At 41.3% G+C, this 14,818-nt stretch overlaps 4 protein-coding genes across 8 annotated transcripts; 2 read left to right on the top strand and 2 right to left on the bottom strand.

The window, feature by feature from the left end:
* Positions 1-649: 649 nt before the first annotated feature.
* LOC149989540 (uncharacterized) lies at positions 650-3,460 on the bottom strand. 5 transcript variants are annotated; one of them, XR_016502201.1, is made up of 3 exons: positions 1,752-3,460; positions 1,541-1,614; positions 650-1,224 (listed from the first exon to the last, which is right to left on the bottom strand). XR_016502201.1 is itself a non-coding variant. In XM_090249073.1 (3 exons), the coding sequence occupies exons 1-3, from the start codon at positions 2,209-2,211 to the stop codon at positions 1,144-1,146; spliced, it is 474 nt and encodes a 157-aa protein (XP_090105199.1). In that variant the 5' UTR covers positions 2,212-3,460; the 3' UTR covers positions 650-1,143. The 5 variants fall into 5 exon arrangements, 3 of the variants coding, with proteins under 3 accessions (XP_090105199.1, XP_090105198.1, XP_090105200.1); XR_016502202.1 differs by having other exon boundaries at positions 650-1,121; XM_090249073.1 differs by having other exon boundaries at positions 1,541-1,929; positions 2,208-3,460.
* A 1,977-nt stretch (positions 3,461-5,437) lies between these two features.
* On the top strand, positions 5,438-10,977 carry LOC112280480 (uncharacterized). The gene is made up of 7 exons (XM_024516018.3): positions 5,438-8,408; positions 8,542-9,087; positions 9,249-9,428; positions 9,597-9,621; positions 9,752-9,833; positions 10,165-10,337; positions 10,508-10,977. Coding segments are annotated over exons 1-6 (2,370 nt in total). The 5' UTR covers positions 5,438-6,872; the 3' UTR covers positions 10,166-10,337; positions 10,508-10,977.
* On the bottom strand, positions 10,039-10,866 carry LOC149989539 (uncharacterized). The gene is made up of 2 exons (XM_090249071.1): positions 10,427-10,866; positions 10,039-10,166 (listed from the first exon to the last, which is right to left on the bottom strand). Exons 1-2 carry the CDS (start codon positions 10,864-10,866, stop codon positions 10,091-10,093), a joined length of 516 nt encoding a protein of 171 aa, XP_090105197.1. The 3' UTR covers positions 10,039-10,090.
* A 697-nt stretch (positions 10,978-11,674) lies between the features above and the next one.
* Positions 11,675-12,631, top strand: LOC112280483 (ubiquitin-ribosomal protein eL40 fusion protein). The gene is made up of 2 exons (XM_024516024.3): positions 11,675-12,009; positions 12,396-12,631. The coding sequence occupies exons 1-2, from the start codon at positions 11,717-11,719 to the stop codon at positions 12,487-12,489; spliced, it is 387 nt and encodes a 128-aa protein (XP_024371792.1). The 5' UTR covers positions 11,675-11,716; the 3' UTR covers positions 12,490-12,631.
* The last annotated feature ends 2,187 nt before the right edge of the window (positions 12,632-14,818 follow it).

Below are 14,818 nucleotides of genomic sequence, written 5' to 3'. Positions count from 1 at the left end.
TTAGATTAAAATCAAATTTTTTGTGTAGAGACACAATCAAGAATTCTCCAATACAACAAGACCATGTCTTTTAACCAAGAAAATTAATTCTTTGGTGACAACAAGAATCAAGTGGCCAATTTTCTAAAACTTATAAGAAAGGCTAGATAAACAATTCTAACTTGTAAAAAGAGAAAATGCATTAATTTGTTCCTAGACTTGGTTAGTAAGTTGACATTTGATTCAATGCTTATGCTTAGGTAACAAGAATATATTTCACAACATATTGAGTCAAAATTAGAAAGAATTTGCTTCAAAGACACAATCATACTACTAATTTGACAAAAAAGAAATATAATTCTTTATATAAATATGAATATTTTTTAAAATGAGATGACATATGGTCCAAACCTCTAGTCCACAAAGAAATATTGTTTATTTAGCTTCTATTACATAAAGAAGTTGCAATCAATATAAGACATGGTAGTTGCAATCAATATAAGACATGGTAGGTTGGTTTAGACACATATATTTACTATGCCTTGTATCTCCTCCAAAGAATTTGGAATTAAACAACTCTTTTCCATATAAATTGACTTCCAATTTCTAAAATGAGAAGGTGTGGAAAGCTTTAACATAGATGCAAGCTACTTTTGCAAAGATTTTTTTTTTTTAGATTTAAATATTTCTGTAAGATTCAGCCAATGCTAAGAGGCCTCAGCTTGTAGACTATGTGTATCCAAAGAAACAAACCAATCTTCCAACAATATGTGTAGAGTAACATCTATATTATAATTATGATTTGAAAATACTTAATGGAACATGGACAAATTATTTTGCAAGCCTTGAGGAAATGTTTTTAGAAAACATTAATAATCAAAAGTTGAATATTAGTCTTTTGAACCCTGTGCTTGCAAGGGAAATAAAGTGAGTCAAATGTTACGGCAGCAGAAATTGGAATCAATCCAACTGGCACTTCCAGCCTAAAAATGATCCTCCTCATTCTACTCGTATTTTCCAAAGTATTTTTCCTGAATTTACAGTTTTGATGATAATCTGTGGCAATCTAGACTTTTGAAGCAATAGCTATACTTTCTTGAAGCATTTCGTTTCCAAACGCCCAAAAAAATTTATTTGTGACTCTGTAGCAGGCGAAAGGAAAGATTAGAGCAAGGGGGTTTGTGGAGAATTGAAACACATACTTCTCGTGTGCCACCATAAAAAGGGAGAAGAGCTCAAATACACCTGTCACAATGGGCCCCAACATGACAAATATTCTGAACACCGTACAAAATATTCAACGCTAAAACCCATGCTGAAGAAAAACAACTAAAACATAAGCCATGCAAGCCCCAAGTCCTCTTTCTTATTTTAGTTTCGATTTGCATTATTCATTTACTTTTTGTCTCCCTGTTCTTTTCTTTTGTTTAACATTTTGCAACATGCAAAATGCCCGCCAAGGATCATGCGTCATCGTTAAGTTTTGCAACTCGATTGCAATACGGTGTGAAAGATTTAGATGGTCAACAAGGCAAAACAGACAAAACAGAAGGTTCCAGACCTCATCCTGGTACTGCTGACAAGTCTCGTCCTTTGGATGAGGTTCCAATGTCCCCGTTCCCTGGCTTGGATTGCCTCCACAGACAGAGGAATCAATAATGAGTTGTACAGTTTCAACTTGAAATTCTTCCAAAGGTACTGTTCGTATCACATTTGCAATAAAACCAAAGTACACAGGCAGATTCAAAACTTGGATGGCAGTTGGAAGATACCCCAAGATTCGCCTCGGAGATGAGATTTTAGGATTCTGGACGTTAACGTACACTAAACACGTTAACCCTTGCGAAGGGTATACCCCGAAAATGTACAATTGTATATACATATCTAGGATGGCTGTTGAGTCCACCATGTGTTTCGGTATATATATAAATACCCTATAAAATCCCTGGCCTGGCATGTCAAGACTCAACAAACTCAGGGCTGCCGACAAGGGTGACGATTACTTGCACCACCAACAACAACAACAACACCGCTGGGGAGAGGGAAAAACGTGAAACACAAGTTCTGCATCACAAACGAAACAGAGGACAACAATGGCGACGAACACAGGCATCCTCAGGTTTCAACAGTGTACATGATCTTGCCACACTTCATGTACTCAATCATGTCCACTCTAAATTCTGGTAATTCCTTACAAATATCGTCAGTGCCATGAACTCCGAACTCACTCATTTCGCCTTAGAGGTTGCCGACGAGGTTGACTCTATAGATTTTCGGATAAACCGATTGCACCAATCGTTGTCGACGGTAACCTAAGTCCAACGGTTCGTGAAGAAGAGAATGAAATGTGTTAAGTGAAACTAGAGTAACCTCATGTGTAACTGATTTGTCTTGCGGTCATCGTCCCATCGCAATGAAGTCCGGTAAACTCTGCCACTTGAATCCACCGCAACGGCTGATCCTCAACTCATCCCAGTGCAGCAGCAAACTCGTCGGAAGCCAAAGCTTCACAGGAATGACGATACCCTGGATTGAGAATCGTTAGAAACCCTGCGCGCTCATTTATTGACACCCTAGTTTAAGACAACTTTGTACCCTGATTGACGAATTAGTAAAAAACCAGGCCCAGGCGTCATATCTTTGCGGTTCTCAACATTGGCATTGCAAGCTGGCGAGATGCTAAAACCAGTAAAACGATTCCTTCCGCTCCAAGCCCCCCCCACGTTGACGATTCAAAACCACCACCAGCTTCGTTGCCCACACAGGGAACACGTTCCCAATGGTTCCAAACTGGGAGCTCTAAGCTCCAGGCTCTTCGTTCTCACAGGCTCTAGCTCCCATTTAATTCTCAGGTCCAGGCATCTTGGAGCATGAATGTATTCCATCACCGTGGACCCATAACCGTGGCGTTACTCTTTCCTTTCTTACAGGTTCCGGCCAATTCAGGTGATCGTTATTTGCCACTCGTTAAGTTGAGACATGTTAGCAAACCATTGACCACTAATTTCAAAGCCTCACAATCGCATTTGATCACCAATGCTACGTGTGGATTCTTCTAAAGTGTATTATATTGAGAATAAATGATCGGTCGCTTCTACATACTATCAAACTCAACATGCAAATTAAAAATACACACCGAAACTCTCAAAAAACACACCCGCAAAATACTAAATTCAAAGAAACGAAACTTGGATAATTAGACGTAGAAAAGAAATAAATAAATCTACCACAGTCATGTTGAATCGTGTATGATAATACTAAAATAAGTAAAAAAAACTAACAAAATAAAAAGATAGCGAGAGCATAAACTTCCAAACCATTGTTAAACGTCTCAGTAACTTGACGTTGAATCCCGAACACGTACTAGTTACTATTTGATAATCGTTAATATAATTTGGGGAATATCTAACAACAGAATCGAAAATAAAAAAACGTATCGAGTTTCAAAATTAGAAATACCAAAATCCGTTTTACGGAGTGGAAAAAGGGCAACGCGGTCAGAGTGGCGGGGGGAGGGGGGGATAATTAGGCTCTGATGTGCCCAGCAGTACCGCGGATCAGGAGGAGCAGGGATTGATTAGCACGAGAAGAAAGAAGAAAGAAGAAGCAGATGAAGCTCCAGGGCGAAGAGATTAAAGGACGCCTATTCTTTACTGTACTATTAATACTATTGTGTTTATTATTGGGTGAGGGGGGGAGAGATGCAGTGAGAAAGGGAGGAAAGAGAGGGAGGGTCTTGCAACGGGAATGGGAATGGGGCAGGAATCCAGAGCAGAGGAAAGGAGAGGAAAGCTGCGCTGTCGCTCTGGTCTCCAAGTTGCACATCGGCCAAACTCAGAAGCCGTTGTTGTTGTTGTTAATGTTCATCGGGATTTCGAATTCCTAGTTTGCCAAGACTTTTCAAATGGTGCGGCTCCCTACGCAAATGTGTTCATGTACATTCTGGTTTTTAATACCTGTTTGTTTGTTTTCTGTTGAAGCTCTGTTGGTGTTTATCCAGGTGCGATGTGTGCGGCTGTTGCTTCCAATGAAGGTTTGAAAATACGAATGGGTGCATTGTGAAATTGCTCCTTAAAATTCAAAGTGCTTTATTGGACAAAGGACGAAAATCTTGCGACAAGACTAGTTGGAAATTTATGTATGTTTGTTTTGGAAAACGAAAAGGTTTTCTGATAGCAGGCTTGTTGATTTGATAAAAACACTCTTTCAAAAAATAGAGACATTATTTCATAGTGGCGAACATCAAGGTTGTCTCTTGCTTCTTCCCAAGTAGGAGATTGCAGTATTCAAACTCAAAAAACCTAATGTTTAAAACTATGCTTCCTCATCCAACAACTTGTGAGCAAGTGGCAATTTTTTTAAAATCAAAAATTATAATCTTAAATAAAGTTTATGGTTTGTAAATATAACCCAAGTAAACATCAAACTAACATGAATAAGTACGATTCGTTAACTTTATTGTAGACCACATATTTTCATTTGTTTATAGAGTTTGAAAGGATATATTTGGCAATAATAGTAGCTGTATTGTTAAGTTATTTATGTAATTACATTGCATGACTCAACTTTGGAATAGTAAGTGTACAAAAAAGAAGAAGTATATTCATGATTCATACACAAAGATTACTCACTTTAGTTGATACCAAAGTGAGATCGAACATACTCAAATAAATGTAAAACCAGTTTGTGAACATCGACCAAGACTCAAAAGGCCAAAAGCACAATTGAATCCAAAAATTGAACACAAATCAGGTGCTCTACAGAGGATAATAGAAATTTAGATTAATTATATTGAAGGGGGCTGACCTCGTACCTTCCCACAGACAAACCAAGAACAGAAAAATCAAAAAAAGGGAAAAAACCAAAAAGAAAAATTAAATAACACGAGGGAGCTGTGAATGGGAGATCGGCGACTTGGAAGTAGGGAGAAAAAGAGCAGAAGAATGGTTGAGCAGCCCCATCCAGCCATGAAGGGATATCACCTGCTCAGAAAGAAAGAAAGAAAAAACACACAGAGCAAAACTTGGTGGTGCAGCTCCCAGATTTCTAAAGGAAATGAGCCACCCCTCGTGACCACCACCGCCAAGTGCATGAGATCCCATCTGCACACTTCAATCACAACCTCAAACTCCACAACAACTCATCAAATCCATACAGGGCATCTCCCCTCCCACCACAAACCGCGACCTCGTATGGCTCAACTGATTGATTCCTGTTTCTGCTGCTCTTCAGTCCGTTGTTCGCAATCTGGAGCTGGCAATCGCAACATCGCCAATTGCTAGGCTAGGGCTCGTTCCTGAAAACTAGCTTTTAATACCCGCGATTTTGAGATTCAATATTTTCAAATGAGGGCAATGGCCACACACCTGATAGAACTTCTTTTCTCGGATTTGTTCGTTCCAGCTCAATCCGTCTGTGGGTGATGTAAATGGTGTTGTCACCGTCGATGCGCTGCATCCAGTAGCGGCTGTTCACTTGCCAGATTCATCACTGGAACTGGTGATAAAAGTGCCCCCACGTGAATACAGCTCTGTGTGTTGCAGACCCTAAAAAACATGAAGGATCCCTCATCTCGGTTAATTTAAGGATGTCAGTTCCGAGGGAGTAGCAATAGCCTCTGCTATAGCCATTGGGAATAGGCGTTGCTGCTTTTGGCATTTTAGGCTTTTGCTGCACCAGGTGAACGCAAAGGCTGCCCAAAAGCTCATGGTTGGGATCTAAAGACGTTTTTCGCGTCTCTTCCAGAAAAAACCCGTTGCAGGGATTCTGATATCTTCGGTAGATCCGGGTTTGCTTGACATTCATTGTTCATGTTAACGATCGTGCACACGAACGTGGGCTTCCCTTGTCTGCGCCGCTGTCTCGGGATGCCTCGAGTTTGCTGGCAACGATCGAATCTTCCCAGACATCTTATGCTGCTCGCCTTCTCGTCCCCAGGGTTTAGATCGCAGGCGCTGTGTGTAATGGCATCGTCATTCGGGAGCTTGAATCGCAATGTGCGTAGAACTGGGCTTCAGGAGTTGAGGATGGCGTGATTGTGATAAGCTCATCGTTGTCGAAGCTCGTTGGTGTGAGAACTGCACGAGGGTTGCGGGAGCGTAGCATTTGTTATTTTAGTACCTTTAGTGCAATGATACCGTAGTACCTTTTCCAAGGGAACCATTTTTGTGCAGCTTGCGTTGTTATTTGGAAACGACGGCTGTGAATAAGAAGTTATTGATGCGGATTTGCATGACAGCGTTCATACGTTTACCGTGGCTGTAGACAACGGCGAACCAAAGACGCCGTAGTCACCTATGGGCTTGTTTTTCCTCAATGATCCATCATGACCAGGATCCTACCGAATACATAACTCATCCAATTTTGACCTTTCCAAGTGATCTGAATGAGAGATGGGATCGTCTCAGGCAACTCGAATGTACAGTTTAAAGTCTTGCTGATCTGATTTCTTTTTTGGTTGAGGTTCGAGCACTCAGCGTGGGTGCGATAGGCGAAGAACAAAGCAGGAACGTATCAAATGCCCTAGCGCGACGCGCATCACCATGCGGGTGGATGTTGTAGATCTTCAAAGGGCACTAGAAGTCCAATACCTGAGGAACAGTGTTTTTGCTTGTACATACTAGCGAGCAGGTCAGGAAGATCAGGGTTGAAGTTTAACACATTTCGCCTTCTTGAACCCGGCACGTGCTCTCTGAAGGTTGAAGTTGTCAACCCGAGCCACACATTATGATTGTATAGATTTTATAAATATTCTAGCAAATCTTGATCCGTATGCAGTAGCTGATGTTGCGTGCGAAGCCAGGTGGTCGACCCTTGTAGATTGATCGATCGTTGATAGGGACGGTATTGGTAGTGTACTTGTTAGTCGCTGTCTCGATTAGGACTCTGGTACCATGGATCAGTCGATGCCTATGATGCAGTATGGAGAGGGGGGACAAACAGTTCTGAGAAAGGGAGATCCCTCTTGTATTGTGGCATCCACATGTGCAGCTCCAAATAGACAGAGATTTCGGTCGGGGAAACGAACAACCTTGCCACAACGGCTTGATAATTCCGGGGATGAGAGCGAGCCAGTTCATGAGCCCGAAGTTGTTCAGTTGAATCTGAAATCGTGCCTAATGGGAGTTCGCGTGATGGACGACAATGAAGAGCAGTTTTTCAGCAGACAATCTTCCATGTCTTCAATGATTTCGGAGAGGTATCGCCCAAGTGAGTCTCCAACCCCTTTAAAGTGGAATTCAGTACTTGGAAAAGGGATCGATCCTCCAAAGGCTAAGATTGATATTCCATCATCGCCAGTTTCAATACCTCCTTCAGGTAGTAGAGGTCACAGCGGGGTTAGAATGACCCCACCTTTGGATTTTAGTAGGTATTCACAATCGAATGAAACAATGTTTCGCACTAACGCCGGAGGTTCAAGGGTCCCCAGTGGAGTTCTGTACCCGTGTCCAAATCCAGGGAGCAGACCTAATAGCTGCCAGCTGAATGCTGTTCATTTCACGATGGACAGTAACTTGTTTGCCTCAGATGTAGGAGGTACCCATGAGGGCAACGATTTCTCAGAAAGGGTGTTTCAGAAATTAGTGAGGCGGTCAAGGTTGCGTCAATGCAACTCGGGTGTTGGAAACCTGAGTGATAACTTGACCACTCGCAGTGATCGTTGCAATACCCCCGAGAATGAACCAGGGAACTCCCCTGTGAGCACACTTGACTGTCCTCAATCGCCTACCTTTTCGGAGCGCTCGTTTCGTTCCAAATCGAACCGGAAGTCTCTGCGGGGTCGAAGTGACGATGCCAATGCGATTGTCGCTTCGCAAGCCGGCCCCGCTGACCCTACGACTTCCCGACCCAAAAGCCAGTTGCCTCAGTATTTGATGTCCATTAATTCTGCTTTGAACGGGGACGCTAGTGATGACGACGACTTCGATGGTCCCAGCGAGGCCGCTTGGATGGAACCCGAAGACAATTCATACCTCACTGATCTTCCAGTGGTGGAAGGATACACATCGAGTCGGAGGAAGAATAAGCCCACGCATGAGCGCTGGTCGTCAAGCAGCAGCTCTTGGAGTCTTTCCCTGGTACCAAAACCTCTCAGGACCGTATCAACGATGGTTAATAGGAGGCATCATATAAATGCTACTGTCCCGGGCTCTTCTGCCAAGAAGGTATTTCGCCGAGGAAAACGTGCAGTTATGCCCATCTCGTTGACAACTAGCTTTGATGGAGGTTCCATTCACTCAAGAGCAGTGACGAGAGGGCCGCAGTCGGAGCTGAATTCGGGGCGAAGCTGGTGGCCGGAGCTCGGATCCGGGAGAAAGTCTATCTGGGTACCTTCGTCGGGACCTCTACAAATGGATATTGCGGCAGAGCCGGACTTGCACGAGCCAGATATGGAGCTCACGAACAATATGCCGCATAGACAGGATCAGGTATTTTTCTGTTTTTTCACTGGCTTTCTGGTAAGTTAACTTAAGAACAAGACTTTATGCACGTCTAGTCTGATTTTCGATCTTCAGCGAGGTTTTGAACCCTGACAGTGATAATCTTTACACAATTGTGAAGGATGCTCGGGAGGAAGTCGGTGAGCTAGACTTCCCTTTCGACAATCCTACAACCAGTTCATTTGTCTTTCAAGAAGCCGGCGAGGGTCAGAGTTCATCTGATGCACGAGAATCATTTGACAGGCCCATCCTGCACAACACTTTTGTGTCTGTAATTAAATCCGCTGACCTCGAACTTAGTGGCAACTATAATGACCCCGAGTATGTCTCAAGTTTTGACAGTGAGGACTCGCACACCTTCTCAGCAGACGGCAGAGCACGGGTTGTGCTGCACGATCAGACACCGCAATGGAATTATAGTCGAAGCTTTGAGTATGCAATAGATGTGGCTGATGGCATCGGCTTGTCCAGCAGAGTAATGAGTGGGCTGTCTGCGGGTACCCTAAGTGGGTGCCTCTTGGAAATGGGCAAGTCTGGAAGGTTTAGTGTCGACTTGCAGCGAGAACAGAAATTAGACAAAGCGCATCATCCTCGTACTCCTGACGTGAAGCTGAAGGTATTCAAGTCTGAGAAGTCATTGAGACGTACCATCTTGACACCTTGTCTGGTACGTTCTGGACATATCTGCTAAATCCTCATTGTTGGTTTAGTGAATGTTGGTGATTCTAACTTCCCTGAGTTTAGTCAGTGAGACTGTAGCGTTGAGTTGAAATCAAAGATCCCTAACCGGGCGAGAATCATGTGTGTATTGGTATCTGTATGTGACAGCCTTTTCTGCAAAGATCGACCAAGAATGTGCCCAGGATCAAGCAATCTGCAGGCACATCCAATCGGAGAATGCAACCAGTAAACAGCTTCACTGCTAGGTTGGGATCTCTTTCTGAGAATACGAGCCTTGTCGCTCCATCTCAACCGAATAAGTTCAGCCTCGATGAATCTTCCAATGAGGTGTGTTTCCTTCCGTAATCAACCTTTTGTTACAGCCTTGGGGGTCTCCTTTCGGGCGCCTCGTGATTCGTGGCATCTATGTAATTCATGAATCTGTACCATCCAGTTGATTGATCTTCCTGCGTATCCATGATCCAACGCGACCTTTTGTTTTTCTGTCATGCGCAGGTCAAAGTTAAATCTGAAATGGAAGGTATAGATCACGGAGTTTGATACAGCTGGTTAATCCTTGATTACATCAACCTTAGAATTAGCAAGCGCATTTGAATCAGTAAATTCATAAGTTGTACAATGGCAGTAGTTTAGTCACTCTGTTCATACAGGCACTGTGAGTATGGTTGCTCGGCGCCCGCTTCTACCCCGCTACGCTGGAGTTTCTTTGCTGCCCACTCATACACTTAAATGGTAAATTCTCGAATCTTTAATCAATATAGTTGCTGTCCGGAACAAACTCTTTTTTTGTTTGAGGTGTTAATGTCGAGTGATACTTATGTCTTGTCACTCGTTTCATAGTCTTTCTGAAAAGTCCCTCGAAATTAGCTTTCCTCTAATACCAAAACAATGAAAAGCTCCGAGGAAATTTTCTTATAGCGTTATGGAAGTCTGTCTTTATGAAAGAACAGAGTGATTGAACATTACGTAAGTGCTATGTATACATACCATCACGACCCAGCATCACAATTGCCTTCGTTCACCATCAGATTTGTTGAATTTGTGACGTTGTATCTCATGTCAGATCTGTTGAGACGATCATCCAAGTTACTCGATGGTGCTTGAGCTACTCAATTCATGGACTGGGAGAAATTACAACGTTTATTGAAGACATATTAGTCCCAGCGCTGCGTAAGCGTTTTTACAACTAAAGTTCCTGGGTGTAAGGAACCTACGCAATTTGACGATTCTCTACAGGTTTGTGTACAGTTGAATCCACTCTTTTCCATACACCATACCATTCATGTCCAATGTTATTTTTTATTTTATTTTATTTTTCACCTTACCTGTTAGAGAAGACTCCGCCAATTCGCTTTCTTGAATTCGAGTTAACGCCATTTGAGTTAACCATAGATGGCTTCTCGCAGGTTCTCGAGCTATGATGTAGTGAACTGATGCATGTGCCAAAATCTTCGAGCAGCCAGCCAGTGCAATAGTTACTAGCAATCCAGTGATGCGGAGGATGAGAATTTCTCGAGGCTTGCGCAATGAAGCTGTCTTTTAGATTGATTCCGGAATTTATGATCATGTTGCAGCACTCAGGAGTGGTGATGCTGTAATCATAGTTCTCGATCAGATCCCTAGTGTTGACAGGACTGTTATTAGCCCGTGCTTGGTGTGCAAGGCTACCTGAGCAGCGGATAAGTGCGGATAGCGTCAATGCACAACACTTGAATTTGAAGTAGGACACTATGTTGAGTTTGAAGGCCAATGGCCACAACGCCATGATTGTTCTCCTCAGGGCACGGGCGCATTCTCAATGCTTCGTTTTCTCTGCAGTTCTGAATGTATACTACATTCATACTGAAATACACTGACAAAATTTCTGCAAGATTCACACACCTGATATCTTTCACTAGACAATTTCGTAGTAAATTTGAGACTTTCTTATGCTCAGCGTAAATCCTTTTCAGGCGTGTTTGAAGTGTTTCAATTCCACTCAGTGTGAGTCCCGGCGACTTATCCAAAGTTCATACCATCTTATCTCAACATCTCTTTATTGATAAAAGGCCTGTTAATTGGTTATCAACTACACCGAACTCGGTTAAATCGAGAAGCCAATGGAAATCACACTCATGCTGACCTCTCTCAACATCAAACAATGGTGATGCACATAAACGAACTTGTCAATTCCATCGTACACGCCAAAGGAAACTGACAATAAATTCGGATGACAGCGAAGCTATCCTCGAATAGATATTGAACTTTAATCTCAATACTGCACTAAAAACTGCTGATCAAGTCTCAAATGGAAGGTGAAGTCCAGTCCGAGACGAAGGAAATAAAGACGCAGCATAATGATCAGGCCTCGGCTGGAATGCACTTGCCAATCTCGACGCTGACAAGAGCGAGGAGCCGTTCGGAACAAGAGACGACGGGTTTAGTCGTCGAAGGCTTGATGCCCCCGAAGGTTCACGACGACGAAGTTCCCTACGTTCCCTAGTGTGAACGCATGTTCACCATGTAAAGCCCTAACCCTAAAACGTGTGGGATAGAAATTTGATGCGAAGCCTAAACATCGCCTTTTGCTTGATTCCCTTGTCTGTCGGGTGCGAAATCGCAGTGTGCTTGGAACCATGCAGATCTTCGTGAAGACCCTGACGGGCAAGACCATCACGCTCGAGGTCGAGAGTTCTGACACTATCGATAATGTGAAAACCAAAATTCAAGACAAGGAGGGAATTCCTCCGGACCAGCAGCGTCTCATCTTCGCCGGCAAGCAGCTCGAGGATGGCCGCACTCTGGCTGACTACAACATCCAGAAAGAGTCTACCTTGCATTTGGTGCTGCGCCTTCGAGGTGGCATTATTGAGCCCTCGCTCATGGCCTTGGCCAGGAAGTACAACCAAGAAAAGATGATTTGCAGGAAGTAAGTTCGGTTTTCTCATTTTTTGAGGGTTCGTGGTCATTTTTTTTTTTTTTTCGGGGGTTTCGGTGGTTGAATATCAGGTTATTATTGTTGAGTCAGAAGCGCAACCTGAGTTTTAGTGAAAAGTGTTTATCATGAGCGTTCGTTGGCGGATCTGTTTCTATATTAGTTTAGTGTTGGCATATGCTCCGAGTTCGGGAGAAAATCTGTTTACTAAGTGGATAATTTGGTGAGTTCATCTTGATAGTTCGCGTGAAGATTTCTTCTATACCATGTGTTGAGGGGAAAGTCTTGGGGAGCGTGATTAATGTCTATGTGATTTTTCTTCCAATAGGTTACCTTATCATATCATTATTTTTAACACACTCTTCACTGATATTGTGAAGGTGCTATGCTCGCCTCCACCCTCGCGCTGTGAACTGCCGCAAGAAGAAGTGTGGACACAGCAACCAGCTCCGCCCAAAGAAGAAGATCAAGTAGATGTTAGGGCTTGCTCATGTATACACCTGTCAAGGTTATATTCCTAGTGGGTTTATGACTTCACGCAATTCTGTTGTGTACCTCTCTGGTTCCGATGGAAAGATTAATACCATGTGTGGCTGGGGCCTTGAATTGCTCTTCAGGATCTTCTCTTTGTACTCACTGCGCTCTCATGTGCATGTTTGGTGTTTCATTTTGTCTGTGTACAATAGGACCTTCGGATAAACTACGTTTGATTCATGTTTTTGTTTTCTGTTGACGCGGTTTGGCTTCTATGGTATTGTGATGGACTCATTTTTTTAACATTCCCGTGAGGATTGGTAATCGCATACTCTCATACGTGATTCCCTATTTATATAATGTACTATTGGTAATATTGTTATTGGCCTGTTCTGTTACGACGAACTGGCGCAAGTACATGTTGAGGCAGTCTGAGGACCCGTGATAGATCGGCATAGGCTTGGCTTAAACCCATTCAGGATAGTTCCCAGTAATAGAGACTCTCTGATTTAAGTCTGGAGGCTGCAAGCCTGTAAAATTTATATTGGAATCTTCATTTAGACATGGGCATAGCTACAGTATCGTCGTAACAATTCATCAGGATATTCAATTTTGGTGCGTAATGGAGAATAGCCCGGCTAGATTGAATAAAATAGTTTTCTCATAGTTTTTTCTATCTAATTCTGTACCTCAAAGTCTTGACGATGGACTTGTAATACGCAGAGATTATCCAAGGCCCTTGAAATGCGAACCAATGTACCAAAGCAGGCTTTCGAAGACTATTGCGTCACACCACCGGTGCAACTTGTCGCATTTATTAAGTTGTGAACTACATTATCGAAGTCCAGTTCAAATTCCAAAGATTTGTTAAGTTGAAATTGGAAAGGCTAGAGCCTGAGATTAAATTCACCGAAAGGCCTACCCATACATGCAGGATACTCTACGTCGTGCAGTACATCTTGATTGTTAGAGCTTAGGGGTCTGAAATCAGTTCAAGAGATGAACAGGTGGAGGTATTGGGTCTTCCATGAATTTTATGTTTATGAAATCAATTGTAGTAATCTTTAATGCTTCGGTCAAATATATGTAAACGTCTTAGAGTCAAGGCTCGGTCAAATTCTTCTCCCAATGTTACTATATTAGTCCAGGTACAATTAAGCTATGATATTGAATCTTTGGGTTTTACTTTATGTCGTACACAAAGAAATCTAGGTATGGATAGGGACATGAAAGTTGTCAATATTTATCTTCTAAGGAGTATGTTTTAAATATAGAAATAAAGTGAAATTTGCTAAAACATCATGTCTAACTATGTGTTTAGAGGAGATTAGAAGTGGTAATTTTCACATTTTTAGTTAGGATTGAATTACAAGAACTTTTATACCCAAGAAAAAAATATTGTTGGAAAAAGAAAGGATTGTGCTCACATCTAATTGATGTTAACTAATTAAAAATTAAATAAAGAAATAAATAGTGACTAAGGTCTCTATAATAAGATTGAGTTTCTAATGTTTCTTGTAGTATTTGTTTTGCATGTATTTCTATAATATTTGGAATAATATTTTTTTGGCTCCTTGTGAAATGTAAGAAGGTTTAATATATTGCCACGTTTTATTTTTATGCAAGTACTTACATAAAATTTTGAAGTGCTTTGAATTTTGTTCTACTAAAGAAATAATGACATATTCTAAAAAAAACAATAAGATCAAAGAATTGTTGGAATTAAAAGATAATCCTATACTACTTGAGGTGTTTCTTTCACTCATTCAACTTTGGTTGTTTTTTTAGGTATCTCTTCCTTTTTAAATTAAACATGCTTCCTTTGGGTTGAAGTGTGTGTCTTTTGGTAAATAATCTTAGCAATAAAATGCTTGATATTTTTCTGCTTGCTGTGATAAAACATTAAATAAATAAAATTCATAATATTTCTTGTATACTAAAATAAAAGAAAAAAAAAAGTTTCAAGTTATAATAAGTATATTAATAATATATCAAAATTTGACTTTTGGTAGTTAGAATAATTTTACAACAATGATGACAATTTCAACAAGAAAGTTTTAAATTTACTAAAAATTAAAAAAATACTTACAAGTTACTAGAGATTCATATATATATATATATATATATATATATATATATAAATTACAATGATTTTAGACTAAAGGATAACAAGTTGGTACCAAAAGATTGATGGTTCAAATTTTAATTGTGAAATCCTTAATTTTGCCTCATGTATGGTAGCCTTGATGCTAGCCTTGAGATAATGACTATTTGATGCTTATTTATTTATTTAATTATAATATGTGAAAAATCTAAATAGTATCGTTGT

This window comes from Physcomitrium patens, chromosome 3 (assembly GCF_059467195.1).
Source record: "Physcomitrium patens ecotype Gransden chromosome 3, ASM5946719v1, whole genome shotgun sequence".
In the NCBI taxonomy this organism is placed as follows: domain Eukaryota; kingdom Viridiplantae; phylum Streptophyta; class Bryopsida; order Funariales; family Funariaceae; genus Physcomitrium; species Physcomitrium patens.
Note: the sequence above shows the minus strand (reverse complement) of the source record. Positions and strands in the feature narration are given on the sequence as shown.

What these genes read in the sequence shown, in the direction of transcription:
- LOC149989540 (XM_090249072.1), bottom strand. Translation starts at nt 1,936, where the DNA reads ATGCCAGGCCAGGGATTTTATAGGGTATTTATATATATACCGAAACAC. An exon ending in GTCAGCAGTACCAGGATGAG is followed by an intron (nt 1,225 to 1,540) that starts GTCTGGAACCTT and finishes CCATTGTGACAG; the next exon opens with GTGTATTTGAGCTCTTCTCC.
- LOC112280480 (XM_024516018.3), top strand. Translation starts at nt 6,873, where the DNA reads ATGGATCAGTCGATGCCTATGATGCAGTATGGAGAGGGGGGACAAACA. An exon ending in TGCCGCATAGACAGGATCAG is followed by an intron (nt 8,409 to 8,541) that starts GTATTTTTCTGT and finishes ACAATTGTGAAG; the next exon opens with GATGCTCGGGAGGAAGTCGG. An exon ending in TCGATGAATCTTCCAATGAG is followed by an intron (nt 9,429 to 9,596) that starts GTGTGTTTCCTT and finishes TGTCATGCGCAG; the next exon opens with GTCAAAGTTAAATCTGAAAT.
- LOC149989539 (XM_090249071.1), bottom strand. Translation starts at nt 10,866, where the DNA reads ATGGCGTTGTGGCCATTGGCCTTCAAACTCAACATAGTGTCCTACTTC. An exon ending in GGCGGAGTCTTCTCTAACAG is followed by an intron (nt 10,167 to 10,426) that starts GTAAGGTGAAAA and finishes TCGTCTCAACAG; the next exon opens with ATCTGACATGAGATACAACG.
- LOC112280483 (XM_024516024.3), top strand. Translation starts at nt 11,717, where the DNA reads ATGCAGATCTTCGTGAAGACCCTGACGGGCAAGACCATCACGCTCGAG. An exon ending in GAAAAGATGATTTGCAGGAA is followed by an intron (nt 12,010 to 12,395) that starts GTAAGTTCGGTT and finishes GATATTGTGAAG; the next exon opens with GTGCTATGCTCGCCTCCACC.